The sequence below is a fragment of the Callorhinus ursinus genome, unplaced genomic scaffold, assembly GCF_003265705.2.
Source record: "Callorhinus ursinus isolate GAN/ISIS: 27379988/994484 unplaced genomic scaffold, GSC_fseal_2.0 scaffold6, whole genome shotgun sequence".
NCBI lineage: Eukaryota > Metazoa > Chordata > Mammalia > Carnivora > Otariidae > Callorhinus > Callorhinus ursinus.
The window spans coordinates 78,024,376-78,044,310 of NW_027397068.1; the positions used below are offsets into that span (position 1 = coordinate 78,024,376).

General features: G+C 45.7%; 1 protein-coding gene across 1 annotated transcript; it reads right to left on the minus strand.

Annotated features, from left to right (window-relative positions):
• Positions 1 to 3,106: 3,106 nt before the first annotated feature.
• On the minus strand, positions 3,107 to 18,112 carry MPC1 (mitochondrial pyruvate carrier 1). Its single transcript, XM_073894219.1, has 5 exons — positions 17,934 to 18,112; positions 7,984 to 7,987; positions 4,709 to 4,805; positions 3,976 to 4,108; positions 3,107 to 3,629 (listed from the first exon to the last, which is right to left on the minus strand). Exons 1-5 carry the CDS (start codon positions 18,002 to 18,004, stop codon positions 3,605 to 3,607), a joined length of 330 nt encoding a protein of 109 aa, XP_073750320.1. The 5' UTR covers positions 18,005 to 18,112; the 3' UTR covers positions 3,107 to 3,604.
• Positions 18,113 to 19,935: the final 1,823 nt, after the last annotated feature.

Sequence of the window (19,935 nt, forward strand, 5' to 3'; positions counted from 1 at the left end):
TCCTGCCACTCCCCCTGCTTGTGCTCGCTCTGTCAAATAAATAAAATCTTAAAATACATATATATAATTAAAAAATTTTTCTCTAGCTAGGGCTGGGGAGAGGGAAGAATGAGCTATGAAAAAACAACTACAAAAACACAAAAAGCAGAATAACCCAAGTTGATAAAACCGCATTAAATCTTTGAAAATTCATGAGTCTATATTTATGCTCAACAAAGAAAAGGCCAGAAAAGAAAACACAACCCACAGTAATGTGTTACACGTGAAACAGCTTTTAAAGCAATCCCTTTCTTGTGCGGTCGGGTGGAAGAGAACTGAGCAGGTGTGTCCCGCCTTCCCCGTGGGGCTGCGTCTGTGAGACGCGAGCAGCCCTGATGAGTGAGGGGGGGCCACCTTCTAGCGGGGGGCGGGGCTGGGAAACAGACAAGGCCGCCCCCCCCAACAGCTAGTTCAGGCGGGAAGGGCCCGTCAGGGCCGCAGAATGGCCCCATCTGCCGCAGACGGGCGAGCTTCCAGAGTTAGGAAAGCAGTTAGGGCCAGGTTCCCCGAGGGCGCCCTGGGCCTGTTGGCCGATGAACACGCTTGCTGCGCCTGGAGGTGAAGATTTGAGCGGCTGATGGGGGAATGAGGATGGCGCTTTCCGCACAGACCCCCGCCTTCTGCTCTCCTCACCGGGGCTTGGCTTTAGATCACGTGGTCTCGTGGTCTCGAGGCTTGCTACCCCTCCAGACCTGCAAAGGGAGCTCACCTTTGAGGCCATCAAGTGACTTCTAAGTAATGTGACCTCACATGGACGTGTGGGGACCTCCGATGTAAGGACTCACGCTTCCTACCTCACTAGTCTGTAAAGGCCCCGTACAGAAGGATCCGGAAAGCCCCTGTGGAGCCAAGCTGCCGGTGTAAAAGGTCCAGGAGTGACAGCGCAGCCTGCAGTGGGCAGGCGGGGCAAGGACCTACCCCCTGCCGGGCGCCTGGGACCCGGTGCAGCGCTGAGCCAGGCCGAGGGGGGGTTAGGAAACAAAAGGCAGTTGATTCTCTGGTTTCCTCACACCAGCCACAAGCGCCAAGTGCAGCCCGTGCCAGGACACATTGTGCAGGAAGCACTGGTCGATGGTCACCTCTACCCCACGAAGCTATCACAACAAGAAAAGAGACTCCTGTGTAGCCAAAACCACAGCACGTTAGCCACGCCAGCTCGTGCCAACCTCACCTTGGAAGCTTGACACAGCGTGTTTGTGTCCTCACCACCTTTATTTTATTATTGGAAAGGAAAAAGACTTTGAATCCTTGTGTATTATTTCTGGGGAGAACATTATCGGCAGTAATGGAACATCTGGAATATGTCCTACTGGGCTTCTTAAGGTAAATCCAGGTCTGCCTCAACCCAATCCTGTCTTTGCATTTCAGTGGTGGGGCCAGGGCTCCTGCGTCCTGGACCCAAGCAGGCTTGTCGCCCACTCACCGCGCACCTGCTGAGGATGTGGGAAGGGACCGGAGCTGATGACCACCACAGAGCACACTGCCCTGAGGGCAGAGCAAACACCACCTTTTGTGATCACACACCGCAAACGTCCCTGGGAGACCAAGCCCCGCCGGTCCCGGGATAAAGGCAGGAGAGCTGGAGCTGGCCCAGGCCTCCGGGTCCCTGGTGGGAGCACGGCGCCCGCCTCCCGAAGGCAGGGAGGGGCGCGCAGCTGGCCCGCAGGCTTCTCGGGACAAGGCTATTACCTGGCCTGAAACCCTGTTGTTAGAAGTGTCCTTTTTGCTAATGAGCGACATTGGCAATTGTAAAGCAACCAAGAAGAGTTAAAATAACACAAAAGAAGCCTGCTCCGGACACTCTCACAGGTGTTGATGCCGGGTGAGATCAGGCAGCCGGCCCCAGCAGCGGAGCGCTTCCCACCTTCGCCGGGCTTGTCTCCCTCCGTAAACCCTTCGCGCCCGTTCTCACCGTCTCTCCGCTCACCCATTCCCCCGCCTTGTCCCTGCAAGCACTTGGCTCTGGGCCGAGGAGGCGGACACTCAGGAACTTCGGGCGCTCTGAGGGAGCCAGGGACAAGACCGGAGTCCGGTGGGGGCCCCTCGCTCCTTTCCATGGGACGGCGTCTCTCGGCTCCCGCGGGGCACGGGGCTCTGGTTCCTCGTGCGACTTCTGCATCTGCACGTACTCTCCTCCAGAGGGCTCGTCTGGGTCCCTCTGCAGGTTTCCCGCTCGCGTCAGAAGCACCTGTTGGAGAGAAGTGACCTTGCTGGCCTCTCGGAGCGGTAGGGGCAAGGTCCACCGAAGCAGCCCGCAGACTCGGCACGGCGGCCTTTCCTGCTCTCTGCACCGCGGTCCCGGGGGCTCCGGGGGCTCCAGGGGCTCCAGAGGGGTGGGGAGAGGCCTCTGCTCTCGCCAGCACACAAGCCGGGCAGACGGGAGTTCTTCCAAGGGCCAGAAGAGGAAGACCCCAAACCGCAAAAGCAGCGCTGGCTGGCGTGGGAGAGGGGACGAGAGCAAGGGCCAGGAAGGCTTCGGCTGATCCTTTCGGCGCCCCTGCAGTTTGCGTTACTGGCATTCGAGCAGAAGGCGTTGTGCGAACTTCACGAAGCCGGTCCAGCGTCTCACGCACCCCACCCCGGGTCAACTGCGGGGCCCTGGGCCGGCGGAGCCCCGGTGCGGCCGGCGGCCCCTCACCCACAAAGGAGAAGCGGCGCCAGTGCCGTCTGCCCCCCGGCCCGTGTGCGGCTCGCGCGCCCGAACACAGAGGCAACGCTTCGCGAACGGCCTCCAGCCGCGAAGAAAAAGCGGCAGCAGAGAACCGACGCCGGGGGCGCCCAGGCTGCCCGCGGCCGCCTTCCGTCTGCCGCTCGCGCCCGCCGTTGCCACGGGGGACACAAGGCCGGGCGAGCCTCCCGGCGAAGCTGTTACAGCCCTGCCTTCACTGCGCAATGGGAGCAGACAGGCGAGGGCCGTGGCCGCTGCGGGGCCCCCCTCCCGCCAGGCGCCCGCAGACCCGGCACCAGCCCGCCACCCTCCAGCCGCGGGGACACCTTCCCAGGAGCTCCACTCTTACCCGGTCTTTTCAGGGATAGTCTAGCACAGCAAGATGCTTAATCATACTCGTTTGACAAATATTTAAATCATTTATTGCCATTAGGTTACAGCACTTGAATATACACGCCGCGCGGAAGCACAGACACGTTCTCTGTCGCTGGCGAGGACAGCGCATGTGGCCAACCCTCGGTGGTCTCGTGGTCAGTAAAGAGTTAAGGATTCTGAGTACTTTAGTGCTAAGAATTGCAAATTTTCTCTCTTCAGTTTTTCATTAGTAAATTCTACCAGGTAATATACATATTACTGCAGATAAAACCATCACTGGGAGTTATGAAATTGATTGCATATTTTGAGCTACTCTTTATGAAGAGAAGTAAAACATCTGGTATGTGTAAGGCAGCAGAGAGTTGGTTTAGGGACTCTCAGCTATTTCTAGAAAAATTGTGGTTAGTAAAAATAGCATTCAGCTTATTTTCCTTAGCAAGACTATTCTGAGGATGGGCTCCATGACTCAGCAGCGCTGGGCGACACTGTCCCTCGGCAGACCTGCTTTCTCAAGTTCCACTGTTATGCTGATGCCTTTTTACTCATCCTGGAGACAAACATGAAGAAAAATTCAATGAGAAACAAATTTCACTGCCCGCCCAAAGACCTTGAGTGGCGTTAAGAGACACCTTTACATTAATTTCAACTTATCATTTTATAAAAATGTTAATTTGCGTTGCGTTCACTGACCAATCAAGGTTTTTAACTCAACAGCACATTTCTTCTCTCCCAACAGCACATTTTTGCTCCGAATCCAGTTTCCCCAACTGGTAACACCTGCTTCTGTACACACACATTCACACCCAGTCCCCCAAGGCCTTGAGATTTGAGTACACACACATTCACTCTCCCCAGTCCTCAAGACAAAAACGATTAAATCGGGATCTGCTTACTCGTGTTTGAGAAGGCGTCCTCCCTGAATGAGCTGGGCTACTTCGTTTGTGGCGTGGCAAGCAAACAGAAGCCAGTTTCGAGGCTGTACCTTGTAGGCAAATCTCATGAATGTCAAGGAGTAACAACAGAGAGCTGCCAGAAACAGCAAAGCAAAGACTCACAATCTAGCAGACTTGGAGCCGGTGTGATCACAGATCGGTGGCTCAATCGCCTTCATCAGAAAAAGAATCGCTTCTGCTAAAACTTTCCACACGATAAAAGTTGTTGCTTAAACACTCCCAAGAATGGGAAGCTCATCCTATATTTTCTCTACTGTGAGGTATTTTACTTAGTAAACGTTTTAGGCACGTGTCTGTTTGCTAGAGTGGGCCGTTTGCTCTAGCTGCTTTTTCTGTCCCCTTAGAATTGTTCACAACCCGCTGTCTCAAAGAATGGCCACTTAATCCCCGCGAGGCTTTTATGGTCAAATACCAGGATTTCAAGGAAAGTGCCAGAGGACACATTCTTCAGTTGTGTGTACTAGAGCTGAAAGGCACACAGGACCTTAACACTTCCTGGATAAACATTTCAAAGCAACACTGTTTTCTTCCTCCGCATGCACAAGCAACACCCTTCCATGCCATCATATTCGGTACGGTATGTTCCAATAGTGACTGTAGTATCTGGAGCTACAAACCTGAAATGTGAACAGGAGCCTAAAGTCCTCCCAATTATTCAAATCTGTGTCCTTACCAAATGTCATCCGCCCACTGATAATCTCTGGAGACTTTTTCATGTCATTGATGGCAGCAATGGGAAGACCCCAGTTGGCTACAGGGCCCCAGAAATGCTACAAAATGAGAGGAGGGGAGAGGAGAGGAGAAGGGTAAGGTGGGGTGTGAACACTGCATTTTCTTCCTTTAAACTATAATGGGGATGTTAGAAACGATTCTTCATGTTTACATCATGCAGGTTTACTGGTTAACAGATGGCCGCTTAACGTCTGGGCACGGACTGTTCAAGGGTTTGCCTGGCCACTGGCGGCTCTTCCAGGGTGAGCCCCGAGTCAGAAAGGACTTGGCGCTTCACCAAAGTCCCTACCAACTTCCAGCTTACCGCTAGGTAATCTCCGTCCCACTGAGCGAACTTTAAATCAGATTAACTCCTTACCCAATTCCCGCCGGCCGCAACTTAAACCTCCTTATGACTGTTCTCGATAATGTAATGTTTAAACTATCAAAATCTCTTTTTCAAATTTTCATTGAGATATTTGTCAATCTCTCTTACAACGCCGATCCTAGGTTGGAGATTGTTTCTGAAGAAGGCAACTTAAAAGGGGAGAACCGGTTTTTCAGCTATGAGATGTATTTAGATCAGAGAGCCTGGAAATAACTCAGAACCCCAGAGATACTAAGAAATTAAGACTGGAAGATACTTTTGAAGTCCTAGCAGCAACCTACGCCTGGAAAAGGCTCAACAGCTCTTCAGGCTGTGACGGCGGCCGTCCCAGGACAGCAAAACGACGTCCGTGTTTAACAGCAGCAACATCCAATCGACTGAGGTTCTGAGGCTGAACTAAGTTCAGTGGCTTCTCCCATTAAATTGAAAATTCTTTCATTAATGTACAATTTGCAATACTTTAAAGTATGAGAGAAACCACACATTGTTGGCTAAACACCCTTTTCAGTTATCAGACTATTATCAGCGATCCACTTCTCCCCTCAGAGCATTTAAGATAAATTCAGGCTGCTGAATGCATTTCTAATATTGACCAGGAGTCATTAAAATCCGGACTTCCATAAGAAGTAGGAAACCAGGGAAATACAAGAAAAGTAAACGAGAATTATGTCTGGCATGATAGAATATTCCAAAACGCTCATATAACACACTTCAACGTAAGCAGGAGGCCCAGGCCACCAGGAGCTGTAAAGCGCCAGAGCCCCCACAGGGCCAGCAAGCTAAGCAGGGAAGCGTCTACAGCAGAGTTACGACCCCGAAAATCAGACGCAGCTGGTGTAAAGGATCTCGGAGGTTCTGGGGTGGCTAATGACTCCTCTTGTCTTCGGACTGGATATTGTCTGAGGAAGACCCACACTTTTGGAACTGTTATTTCTTACGCCTGGACATGGGGTGGCCATTTCCCCCCCCCTCCCCACCGGAGCTCTGGAGAGGCCTGGAGAGGGAGCGTGCCTCTCCTTCCCTTACCAGCCGCCTTCTGTCCCCAGCTGTCCTTTTCCAGGGAGGCCCTTGCTTTCTCAGCTCCCTGTTGTGCCAGTGTCTCCCTTTCCTCCCCTGCTGACCGGGCCTTTCTCCACTTTGGTCTAGTTTCATCTTTTTCTAGTTCATCTCTTTCCATAGATAGCTCTGCTCTGCGCGTTGGTCCCAATGTCTACCTTCTCACGCATAGAGCTGGGGCTGGAACAGAGCCTGGAGAGTTCTCCACCACCAGGCACAAAGGCGTCTCCACCCACAGACAGGGCCAAAGAGCAGGACCATGGCGTAGATCTGACACCTCAAGTAGCCCTGGGGGGCTTGCGCTCAAATGGTGGCGTCACAGGTTTTAGTGTGAGGACTGTTACACATGAACAGAGTTCTGCAAGTTAGGGGCGATATACACACTTGTGGTGATGGACATTGAGCGACCCTTCAGACAGGTTTCTTAAAAAGAACATGAAAGGTAAAAATGATCTCCACACTAGTTTACTAAAAGATCCGACCTTAGAAAGTTAAGAATGCATCCTTTCTATCTAGTGCAAGCTTCTAGTTCCCACTTCCCTGTCTGGAAATACGTGTTTGGTCCAGCTCAGCAGGTGATGCACTGGTCTTGCCAGGAGTGAGCGCCTCGAGTGGATGAGGACCACCGAGGGGCCACTGGGAGGGCCACAAGGCACGGCAGCCGCAGCCGCAGCCGCATCTGCTAGCTCACGCAAAGGAAGCCAGGCCTGCTGTCTGTAAGTCTGGCAGTGCACAAAGTCTACAAGAGCCTAAAATAAAAATAGAACAGTTTTCTTACCGTACTATTTTGTGAAGAGTCCCCAAGGTTCAGACAGGAGAGATGTGGGAGGGGGAAAAAAAAAAAAAAAAGATCAGGTGCTTTGAAAGACTCCGGTTCTGAGGTTACTTCAACCTCACACGTGTGTTTCAGCAGCAGAATGACCAGCTGAGCAGCACACATTCCCAACAACTTGGACACAGCAAAATTAAACCTCGATTTTATGAAAATAAACATGAGCCTTAGAGTGAAGCTGTCCAATAGAAATATAATGCAAGTCACCACTAGGAGCCACGTATGTAATTTTAAAATTTCTAGAAGCCACATTAGACGTAAAAAGAAACTATAGAATTTTAAGTTTATTCTAACATATCAAAAATATTTTAATTTGAGTATGCACTCAACAAAAACTTAGCAATGAGATATTTTACATTCTTTCTTTGTACTAAGTGAGCTCTGGCGTGTGCTGACATTCGTGGCACGTGTCATTTGGACAGGCCACGGGGACGATGCTCTGCTGCCTTCTGTGGCCCAGGGTTGCACATGGCATTTCTCTGGAAATGACGAGAAGAGAACAGAGTGCTGCAGAACTCTAGCAACGGTGAGCTCGCCATTTTTACTAACAGGTTATCACCAGAACGAAAGCCCCTAAAAATAGTCATGTAATTATACATTTTGCTCACTTCAAAACTCTGGAACCTCAAACAGTGCCTGGCACTTACAAGCATTGAGAAAGTCTTTGTTGAATGAATGAATAGTAAAAACTTTCAACATTGTGTTTTTCTGAATGTTAAACCATTTAAAAATACATCAAAAGTTTTGTAATGAATTACTTCTATTTCTGAAATGGCAATTCTTTTTGCAGGATATAGCTTAATTGTTCTGGAAGGCAAAATCTTAAAAGTTTATATACTGAAAGAGTTAATGAAGTAAAATGATAAAATCCTTTATAAACACACATCCAAACGGCTCTTCTCACTGTTTTGACTTAGAGGTTGAGAAGGTTCTAATTTCCAGCATGAAAATATTTGTTGACAGTGCTAATAATATTCTTCAAATAGGTTCTATTATGAAATACAAGAAGCCTAGAAATAGCCTTTCAAAGTTAAGTGAATTGTTAGAACAAATTATGTTTCAACTGTGGTAACAGATTGTGTTATCCAAGTCTATGTCACAGGAAGTCCAAACTGAGCAGGGTGCTTTGTGGCAGAAGGGGTGGATTGCCTTACCAGATCAGACGGTGTAATCTAGTAGATTGTGGACTACACTCACCTGCAGTGTCACTACTCTTTGTTGTTGTTGGTTTCAGAGGTAGAATTTAGTGACTCATCAGTTGCATACAACACCCAGTGCTCATCACATCCCGTGTCCTCCTTCATGTCCATCCCCCAGTTACCCCATCCCCCTACTACCTCCTCTCCGGTAACCCTCAGTTTGTTCCCTAGAGTTATGAGTCTCTTATGGTTTGTCTCCCTCTCTATTTTCATCTTTTATTAATTTTTCCTTCCCTTCCCCTATGTTCATCTGTTTTGTTTCTTAAATTCCACATATGAGTGAAATCATATGGTCTTTGTCTTTCTCTGACTTATTTTGCTTAGCATTATACTCTCTAGTTCCAACCACACTGTTGCAAATGGCAAGATTTCATTCTTTTTGATGGCTGAGTAATATTCCATGGTATATATATACACACACCGCCTCTTCTTTACCCATTCATCTGTCGATGGACATCATCTGGGCTCTTCCTGTATTTTGGCTATTGTGGACATTGCTGCTATAAACATTGGGGTGCGGGTGCCCCTTCGGATCACTATGTTTGTATCATTTGGATAAATACCTAGTAGTACAATTGCTGGCTCGTGGGGTAGCTCTATTTTCAACTCTTTGGAGAACCTCCAGACTGTTTTCCAGAGTGGCTGCACCAGTTTGCATTCCCACCAACAGTGTAAGAGGGTTCCCCTTTTTCCGCATCCTTGCCAACATTTGTTGTTTCCTGACTTGTCCATTTTAGCCATTCTGGTGTGAGGTGGTATCTCACTGTGGTTTTGATTTATATTTTCCTAATACTGATGTTGAGCACTTTTTCATGTGTCTGTTGGCCATTTGTATGTCTTCTTTGGAGAAGTGTCTGTTCATGTCTTCTGCCCATTTCTTGACTGTATATTTTGGTTTTTGCAGTGTCATTATTCTTAAACCATCTTTGTTCAGGATCTGAACAAAGAACCATATTTAATTAGCCATAAATTACCAGTGGCACATTTTTTTCCCACAAAAATATTTTAAAAGATGTAGTTTTCAAAACCTAAAATGTCAACTTGGAGATAATTTAGTTTTCAATTCAGAACTCTTCCTGAACTGCACCCTACCCAGCAAAGTTATCATGCAGAATTGAAGGAGGGAGAAGAATTTTCCAGACAAGCAAAAGCTAAAGAAGTTCATCACCATTAAATTAGCCTTACAAGAAATGGGGTTAATTAGCAACAAGAACACATATGAAAGAATAAATCTCACTGGAAAAATAAATATATAGCAAAGGTAAGTGGATTAATTACTTATAAAGCTAGTATGAAGGTTAAAAGACAAAAATAGTAAAAATAACAATGATTACAATAATTAAGGGACAGACAAGATATATGTAAAATATTACAAAAACATAAAATAAGGGGGGGATGTTGAGCTTTAGAATGAGATCAAACTTACAGTTGTTATCAACTGAAAACTGACTGTTACAGATATGAGTTGTTATATATAAGCCTCATGGTAACCACAGAGCAAAACCTAGAGTAAATGACAAAAAATAAAGGTCATCAAACCACAAAGGAATAGAGTGAGAGAACAATGTAACAGAGAACTACAAAAATATCCAGAAAATAAGCAAAATGGCAATAAGCACATACCCACCTAACAATTCCTTTAAATGTAAATAGACTAAATTCTTCAATCAAAAGAATAGCTGAATTGGTTAAAAAAAAAAAAGATTCATCTATATACTGTCTACAACACACAAACTTAAAATGAAAAGATAGAAAAAGATTCCATGCAAATGGAAACAAAAGAATGTAGTTACCTATACTGATATCAGACAAAATAGACTTTAAAACGAAGACTGTAATAAGAAACAAAAAAGGGTCTTACATAATGGTAAAGGGGTTAATCCAACAAGGAGACATAACAGTTGCAACATAGGAGCATCTAAATGTATAAAGCGACTATTAACATACCTAAAGGGTGAAACAGACATCAATTTAATAATAGCAGAGGACTTTAATACCTTGCTTACATCAATGGCTAAATCATCCAGATAAAATTGATAAGGCAACACTGGCCTTAACTAGCAAGTTAGACCCGATGAAGTTAACAGACCAGAAAAGAACATTTCATCCAAAAGCAATAGAATACATATTCTTAAGTGCACATGAACATTTTCCAAGATAGATATGTTAGTCCACCAAACAAGTCTTAATACATTTAAGATTGAAATCAAGCACCTTTTCCAACCATAAGGATATGAAACTAAAAATTACATGAAGAAAACTGGAAAACTCATAAATATATGGAGATTAAACAACATGCTACTAACTGATAGGTCAAAGAAGAAATAAAAAAATGCCTTGAGACAAACGAACATGGAAATGTAGCATACCAAAATTTATGGGATGCAGCAATGAATAATTGTACACCAAAAACTGGACAACCTAGAAGAAATGGATAAATTCCTAGAAACATACAACCTACCAAGACTGAATCAAGATAAAATAGAAAATCTGAACAGACTGATTATTAGTGAAGAGATTGAATCAGTAATCAAAAACCTCCTAACAAAGAGAAGTCCAGGACCACAGAGCTTCACTGGAGAACTCTTATAAAAAAACATTCTACAAGGCTAGCATTGCCCTGATACCAAAACCAAACAAGGATGCCATACAAAAAGAAAAATTACAGGCCAATATCCTTGATAAACAGAGATGCAAAAATCCTCAATAAAATATTAGCAAACTGAACTCAACAATACATTAAAAGGACCATACAGTATGATCGAGTGAGATTTATTCTAGGGAGTCAAGGATGGTTCAACATCCACAAATCAACGTGCTATATACCACACTATACCACATCAACAAAATGAAGGATACAAAAAATATGAGCCATCTCAACAGATGCAGAAAAAAAAATTTGACAAAACTGAACACCCATTTATGATAACTCTCGACAAACGAGAAACAGACTGTATTGATAAAAAGTAACTGAACATAATAAAGCCCACATAAAACAAGCACACAGCTAACATCACACCCAATGGTGAAAAAGCTAAAAGCTTTTCCTCTAAGATTGGAAACAAGGATGTCTACTCTTGCCACTTTTATTCAACATAATATTGAAAGTCCTAGCCAGAGCAATTAGGGAAGAAAAAGAAAGGGCATTGAAATTGGAAAGAAAAAAGTAAAACTGTTACTGTTTGTGGGGCCCCTGGTTGGCTCAGTTGGTAGAGCACATGACTTCTGATCTTGAGGTTCTGAGCTCAAGCCCCATGTTGGATGTAGAGATTACTTAAAAATAAAATCTTTAAGGAGCACCTGGGTGCACAGTCCGTCAAGTGACTCTTGATTTCGGCTCAGGTCATGATCTCAGGGTCGTGAGACTGAACTCCGAGAAGGGCTCCACACTCAGCAGGGACTCTGCTTGAGATTGTCTCTCCCTCTCCCTCTGCCCTCACCCAGCTCATGTGCTCTTTCTCAAATAAATAAATCTTAAAAACAAAACAAAACAAAAGATCTTAGGGAAAAAACCTGTTAGTATTTGCAGTTGACATGATATAAAATAGAACCCTGAAGACTCCACCAAAAAATGTTAAATTCAGTAGAGCTGCAGATCATAAAATCAGTATACAGAAATCTGTTGTGTTTCTTTACACTAATAAACTATCAGAAAGAAATTAATAATCCCATTTACAACTGCATCAAAAAGAATAAGAGACCTAGTAATAAATTTAATCAAGGAGGTGAAAGACCTGTATGTTGAAAACTATAGATACTAGTGAAAGAAACTAAAGAAGACACAAATAAACACAAAGTTATTCCATGCTCAGGGATGGGAAGAACTAATATTGTTAAAATGTTCATACTACCCAAAGCAATATACAGATTCAATGAAATCCCTTTCAAAATTCCAATGGCATTTTCCACAGAAATAGAACAATCCTAAAATTTGCATGGAATCATAAAAGACCTTGAATAGGCAAAGCAATCTTGAAAAGGAAGAACAAAGCTGGAGGCATCAAGTTCCCTGATTTCAAACTATATTACAAAGATGTAGTAATTAAAACAGTATAGTATTGGCATAAAAACAGACACAGATCAATAGAACATAATAGAGCCCAGAAATAAACCCACACATATTTGGTCAATATATTATGACAAAGGAGCCAAGAACATACAATGGGGAAAAGACAGTCTCTTCGATAAATGGTATTGGGAAAATTGGACCATTATCTTATACTATACACAAAAATGGATTAAAGACTTGAAACCATAAAACTCCTAGAAGAAAACTAGGCAGTAAGCTCCTTGACACTGGTCTTGGCAATGATTTTCTGAATCTGACAGCAAAAGCAAAAATAAGTAAGTGGGACTCCCAACAAACTAAAAAGCTTCTGCACAGTAAAAGAAACCATCAGTAAAATGAAAAGGCAACATATTGAATGGAAGAAAACATTTGCAAATCATATAACTGATAAAGGACTAATATTCAAAACAGTAACCCATACACCTCAATTGCAAAAAAACCCAGCATGATTAAAAAATGGGCAGAAGATCTGAATAGACTTTTTTCCAAAAAAGACATACAGATGGCCAACAGGTACATGAAAAGATACTCAACATTCACTAATCATCAGGAAAATGCAAATCAAAGCCACGAGGTATCACTGCACACCTGTTACAATGACTACTATCAAAAACATTAAAAGTAAGTGTTGGCAAAGATGTGGGGAATGTAAACTGGTTGTGCACTGTTGGTGGGAATGTAACTGGTGTGACCACTGTGGAACACAGTATGGAGGTCCCTCAAAAAATTAAAACTAAATTAAATATGACCCAGCAATTCCACTTCTGGGTATTTGAAGAAAACAAAAACACTAATTTGAAAAGCCATGTATACCCCTATGTTCACTGCGGCATTTACAACAGCCAAGATATGAAAACAACCTAAGTGTCCCCTGATGGACGAATGGATAAAGAAACTGTAGTACATATACAATGGAATGTTACTCAGCCATAACAAAGAATAAATTTTACCATTTGCTACAACGTGGATGGACCTCAAGGGCATTACGCTAAGTGAAATAAGTCAGAGAAAGACAAATACTGTGTGATCTCTCTATGTGTAATCTTAAAAAACAAAACCAAAAAAATAAGCTCAATAGATACAGAAAACAGATTGGTGATTGGCAGAGGCAGGGGGTGGGGGATGTGAGAAATGGGTGAGCTGTTTTGTTAGAGTTTAAATAAGTTGAATAAAAATTCTAAAAGAACGTAATGTTGATTACTTAGTGATTTAATGACTGTAAAACAATCAGAGAATAAAATAATTCTAAACAACACTGGTAAATACAAAAATCCACAACTCAACATCCCTTAATTCTATGTCAGTTGTCCAAAGCATGAATCAACTACTAAGTCAGAAAACCTGGAATGCCTATTTTTGCAGAGCCATGCTAATGAAAAAAGGAAAAGCTTCTTAGTGTGTATGAATATCTGTTCCAAAGAATGATAAATTTATAAGCAACACACAAACTTCAATTTGGGGAGAGTAATGTAAAAATGTAAAAAAAAAAATACCCCTGGTTTTGGGGCACCTGGGTGGCTCAGTCAGTTAAGTGTCCCATTCTTGATTTTGGCTCAGGTCATGATCTTGGGGACGTGAGATGGAGCCCCGAGTTGGGTTACACGCTCAGTGCAGAGTCTGCTTGAGATTCTCTCCCTTATCCCACACCCCCAACTCCTTCACCAGTGTGCACGCATGCTCTCAAATAAATAAATCTTAAAAAAAAAAATACCCTTGATTTTTCTCTTTATTTGGTATGCTGCCTTTATTTCCATGAAGTTTAAAAAAAAAAAAAAGTATAAGGGTCTTTCTTCTTGTGTTGACTTACAACCTTGAACTCTCAGGGGGAAACTCAACCTTCCTGGCTGAGGATGATGGTGGAGGTGATGAAGGACAACCACCATGTGGTTTTTAAAAACAAAACAAAATGCCAAAAACCTTATCTTGTTTTTCTCTTTAATTTGGAAGTGATTGGTAGGTTTGAGATTTCCTCTAAGCTCATTTTTATTTTCATAATGTCTCCTGAACACTGCAGACAGTACCTGTTAGCTTTCTCTGAAAGCACTGTTAGTCCGCAGAACTGGTCACTTGCTTAGATAGTACTAAGGGGTCCAAGCAACAGCCTCACAGGGTCTCTAAGCCACTGCTTACAGTGAAGTGAGGTAAAAGTCTGAGATGCTCTAAGCTGCAGTTCTCCTGCAGCCTGAAAATGCTCACCTACATCTTATTTATTGTCACCAAGTTTTACCAGATTTTCTAATTCAAGTTAAAATGAGGACGTTTTCACAACTAGAATGGGTTGATGTTCCACTGGACCATTTGGCTGGTCCAAACTAACTGGATGATAGAAAAGACCTCTGGAAACCGGACTGTACAGACAACAAGGCTCTCTTGTGGCCAGTCCTGCTTCAACACTATCCGCTTCACGAAATGTCTGAAGGTCAGTTATATGGCGGGGAAGGAAAACCAGGGGCAGGGTGCCAGAAGCAGCATGGCAGAGAGAAGAGGCACAAAGTACCTTACACCTTTTCTTTTTTTTTAAGATTTAATTAACTAACTTACGGTAGAGAGAAAGAACGAGCGAGGGGTGGGGAGCAGAGGGAGACAGACAAGCAGACTCTGCGTTGAGCACACAGCCTGACACAGAGGACTCGATCTCAGGACTCTGAGATCACAACCTGAGCCGAAATCAAGAGTTGGACGCTTAACTGACTGAGCCACCCAGGCGCCCCAACCCTACTTCTTTTTGACCCATTTTTGTGCATTACTATTTTCCTCTAATTCCTAACCCCACATTCCCGCTGTGGCTCCACAAACTTGGTGTCCAGAGGGTCTCAAGTTTGGTCTAAATATCAGTTTCCCATGTGGCAAGTGAGGTGTTGGACTATCAGACTCCTAAGGTCTGTTCCAGCTGTGCTATTCTATCATTTGGGAAGGGGTCCCTGTTGTTCTACTGCAACTTCTCACCTGGGTAGTAAGGAGAAATCTTTAAAGCTTTCCAGAAAACAAGGAGTTAAAATTAGAATAGCATACCTTATTAACTAAAGAATATTCATGGCAAACACCCCATTAATTTCAGATTTGTAAGTGTGCTAACAGGCTAACGAATTTAAAAACACTCCATGACCTAGGTTCTGCTTAAGAAAACATCCTTTACACGTATATATCCAAATACATACATGCATATACACATACCCGTTCACCTCTCAGGAAGGGGGGTAAATCTGTAGACTGTGACTGACTCCATCATTAAAGCCTATGTCCTACACCTCACAACTTACTTGTTCAATCTCATTTATTTTTCCTAACCAAAATTCAGGACAGGGAAGGAATGCAAAGACAGCAAGGAATGAGGACAGGAACAGCAAAAGCAAAAAGAGCTATCTTTTTTTTACCCCATCAAGAAGGTATATGAAGAATTAAAAAAAAAAAAAAAAAGATGGGGTGCCTGCTGGCTCAGTCCGTAGAGCACATGACTCTTATCTCAGGATCATGAGTGCAAGTCCCACACTGGGCGTGGAGATTACTTAAAAAGTAATAATGACAGAGGTCCAGGAAGTTCTTGATTCAAGATCCTCATTAAGGTAAGAAATCATGAGAGATGGAAGGCACCAAAAAGAGAGTATCAGAACCCAGGGAACTAAACATGGAATATTACTCTCGTCAAGCACCACGCTATATTGTTAAACAGCTACCAAAGCACAAAAGGTAAGTAATTGCCCAGGACCACACAGCTAAAAATTACCAGGGCTAGGGTTCTAACTCAGTCATTTGGGTTTAATAATACTGTAAATCACTTCTAGTAAAAATTGTCAGGAATTATTTAATATTAAGACCTTACTGAATTGTCCCTGGTTGTCCTGGTAATGCCTTTTACAGCTGTTTTCTTCTATGCTGGATCCAATCAAAGTCCACACACTACCTATGGTTAGAGCCTGTTTCCTTAACTCCTCTTTCTCAGTGAAAAAAATCAACATCTCAAAATAAACTCGGAGGGGTGCCTGGCTGTCTCAGTCGATACAGCATGCTACACTTGATCCCGGGATTATGAGTTGGAGCCCCATGTTGGGTGTAGAGAGTACTTAAAAATAAAATCTTAAAAAGAAAAAATACACTTGGAAATCCACTTTAGTAAGAAAGACATTTCAATCTTACTCATAAAATGTGATTGACAGAACTTTAAATCTGTATGAGATATGATTTTAAATTTTTTTCTGAAACGCTCAACTATGTTATTAAAATAGTTTTTAAAATTCTGGAACAGCTTTAATTTAGAAAAATCTCTATATCCCTTCAGTAGGCTGTAAAAAGAATCCAGATCTTCAGATGGTAGGGAGTACAAAGTAGATAGAACAAGTTCTCGAGGAGGTGAGAAGAACCTCATTTCTGATCTGAAAGAGGGACACAATGAAGTTTTCTTCCTTATGTTTTGTTCTTCTTTACAAAAGCATAGCAGGGCTGTGGGTAAGAAGCTTAATTAATCCTTTTTATATTGGCAAAAATTCAGTTGCCTTCACACTGCATCCTTTGGATAGTTATAGGACTTATTTCTCCTCAGCTGTCATCACTTTGCTTCTTTACCACACTATTAACTATTGAAAGAAAAAAAAAAAAAAAGAACAAACCCAAAACGCGACCCTACACCTACCTAAGTTTTAAAATCACAACCCAGGAAAACGAAAGAGTATACCCCTAAAAAAAAAACACTATTTAAAACTGTTTCAAAGTTATACTAAATATTCTGAAATAAAAGCCGGCGTCTCAAGATTCGAGGAGAAAATAAAATACAGAAAGTGTGTCTTCAGGCCTTTACTCGCAAATGCCCTTTGATTCTAACTGGAAAGGAAATCGAGTAAGAGAAAGTATGTCCTTGGAGACACTCCACTTTGGTTGGCAGAATATTCGTATATAAAAACATGCGAGGGGCGCCTGCGTGGCTCCGTGGTTAAGCGTCTGCCTTCGGCTCAGGTCATGGTCCCAGGGTCCTGGGATCGAGCCCCGCACCGGGCTCCCTGCTCCGCGGGAAGCCTGCTTCTCCCTCTCCCGCTCCCCCTGCGTGTGTTCCCTCTCCCGCTGTCTCTCTGTCAAATAAAAAAATGCTTAAAAAAAAAAAAAAACAAAACCCACACAAACATGTGAGATCTGACTCCCCTCCCGGCTTTGAAAGTCTTTCAAACGAAAAAACCGAAAGGCGAGCTGGATTCAGCATCTGTATTTCCGTGGGGGCAGGAGAGGAGTCCTCGCGCACCTGCCGCGCACCTGCGCTCTCACAGCGCCTCCCCCTGGCGCCTTCCAGCCCCGCATCCCGGCACCGACACCGCACACCTGGGCGCGCAGCTGCCGGACAGGTGCACCAGGCCCCGCCCCACTAAGGGGACTCGGCGACTTCCAGCCAGGAAACCGCGCCGGGGGCGAGGGTTCTCTCGCTGCCCGCTGGTCCACCAGCCCCGCCGTCCCCCGCCCGGCCGGCCGCCGCCGCCCCGCTGCCGCGTCGGTCCCCCGCCCGGCCGGCCCCTGCCGCGTCGCCGCCCCGCCGCTCGACCACCGCCCCGCTGCCCCGCTGCCCGGCTACCGCGCCCCTGTGGCTCCGCGACCCGGGCGGCGCGGACCCGACCTCCGGGAGACCTTGGTGGTTCCGGGGGTCCGGCCCGGGGGTCTCGTCACCTCATGAGGTAGTCCCGAAAGTCCTTGCTCCGGACATAGTCCGCCGCTTTCCGCACCAGCGCGCCCGCCATGGCCGTGCCCGACACCAGACCGCCCACACTGCCCTCGCCTCCGCTCCTCGGAGCCCAACGACACCCAGCCTAGCGGACAGCGCTGACACCGCACCCGCCCGCGGGCTCGCCTCACGACAGCCGGCTCCGCCTTACGGCCGCGCCGCGCCAACCGGCTCTCGGCCTATGGGAGGACGCAGGGCTGGACGTGGCGACGCGGATTGGTTCGCGCGCGCCGCACACCTTCTCACCGCCCCTCGGGGGCGGGGCCTGCTGCCGTAAAACGGCCGGGCCCCGCCGAGGATTGGCTGGCGGTCGCTTCTGGCGCGATGGTGACCGTCCCGACGCCGACGGGCCGGGGTCCTGCGTCCGCAAGACGGGGTATGCCCGCGTCCTCGCAAGGGCACCTTGGCCGGGAGTGCCGGCGTGCACCGCCCGCAGCAGGCCGGGGTGGGGACGCGCGGCCGCGGCGCAGGAGCCCGCGGCGTCGGATCGGGAAGGGGAGGGGGAGGCTTCGGTTCGGGTCTCCACGGCCTTCTGCGGGCCCCAGGTGAAGACGGTCGGGTCCCGTGAAAGGCCCTTGGTGAAGGTGTAGCGTACCGGGCTGTCGGGCACCACTGGCAGGACCGTAGGTTGGATGTAACCGCCTGGGGCGCTGGGCGGCTGATTGACCTTGACAAAGGACAGACCAGCAAAAGCCTGTGCAATTCCAGATGCACAGCATTGTTTTTAAATATGCTCTTTAGAGCCTTCTGTTAGTTTCCCACTGCATGGAGGACTACGAGCTAGAGAATTTCAATAAAGGAATATATAAAGGGAAAAATGCCTTGCTGAGCAGCTAACCTGGGATCTGAATCCGGTTCGTTTTTACTCTGAGAGCCATGCTTTCCCCATGATTTCATGTTGCCACAATGAGAGGGACTTTCTTCCAAGTTCATATGTGTCTTTGCTACTTTAAATATGGAGCAGGGATTGGGACACCTGGGTGGCTCAGTCCGTTAAGCATCTGCCTTCCGCTCAGGTCATGATCCCAGGGTCCTGGGATTGAGCGCCATGTCAGGCTCCCTGCTTGAGGGGGAGCCTGCTTCTCCCTCTGCCTACCACTCCCCACTGCTTGTGCTCTCACTCTCTCTCTGACAACTAAAATCTTAAAAAATAAATAAATAAATAAATAAATATGGAGCAGGGGCGCCCGGGTGGCTCTTTCCATTAAGCACCTGACTTCGGCTCAGGTCATGATCTCGGGGTCCTGGGATCAAGCCCCGATGGGGCTTCGCACTCATCGGGGAGTCTGCTTGTCCCTCTGCCTCTGCCCCTGCCCCTGCTTGTGCTCTCTCTTTCTCTCAAATAAATGGATAAAACCTTTAAATATGGAGCAGGCTATATGGTCTAATGTATAAGAGAACATAACAGTAGGCAAGAGATCCAGCTACATTATTTCATAAAACTTAAGAAAGGCCTAACCACCCTACATGGTCCCTACACGGACAGAGTATAGAAGGTAAAAATGCAGACATCGCTGAATACTTTGAGTCCCAGGTTTGTGGAAGAATCTCACATGCCCCTCCAAGTTTGGAAATGACAATCACACACAGGGCTGTCCTCAGCGCTTCCCTGTTGACTTAGGAAGAGGATCTGTGAGCTCAGACAGATTGCTGGTCGCAGTGGGGGAAAGCTGGCCCTGTTACGGAGCACCTGTATGGGCCAGAGTTGTGTAGGCAGCTTGCACACGCTGTGTGTCCAGGGCAGTGCTCGTGTTTGTAGGAGGGTTGCTGGTCCCCAGTTGGGTGTCCCATGCAGGGGTTCATGGCAGGCAGTTCTGTGATGCCTCACATGGTAATAAACTAGCTACATTCTTTCACCTAATTCTCAAAATAGCAAAAAAATAAGGAAAAGAGGAAACAGTAGATGTGCTTATGAACTAACACACTTCATTTCACACGTTTTCTTCT

What these genes read in the sequence shown, in the direction of transcription:
- MPC1 (XM_073894219.1), bottom strand. Translation starts at nt 18,004, where the DNA reads ATGGCGGGCGCGCTGGTGCGGAAAGCGGCGGACTATGTCCGGAGCAAG. An exon ending in CAGTGGGCGGATGACATTTG is followed by an intron (nt 4,109 to 4,708) that starts GTAAGGACACAG and finishes TGTTTCTGGCAG; the next exon opens with CTCTCTGTTGTTACTCCTTG. An exon ending in GGACGCCTTCTCAAACACGA is followed by an intron (nt 3,630 to 3,975) that starts GTAAGCAGATCC and finishes GTTTGTCTCCAG; the next exon opens with GATGAGTAAAAAGGCATCAG.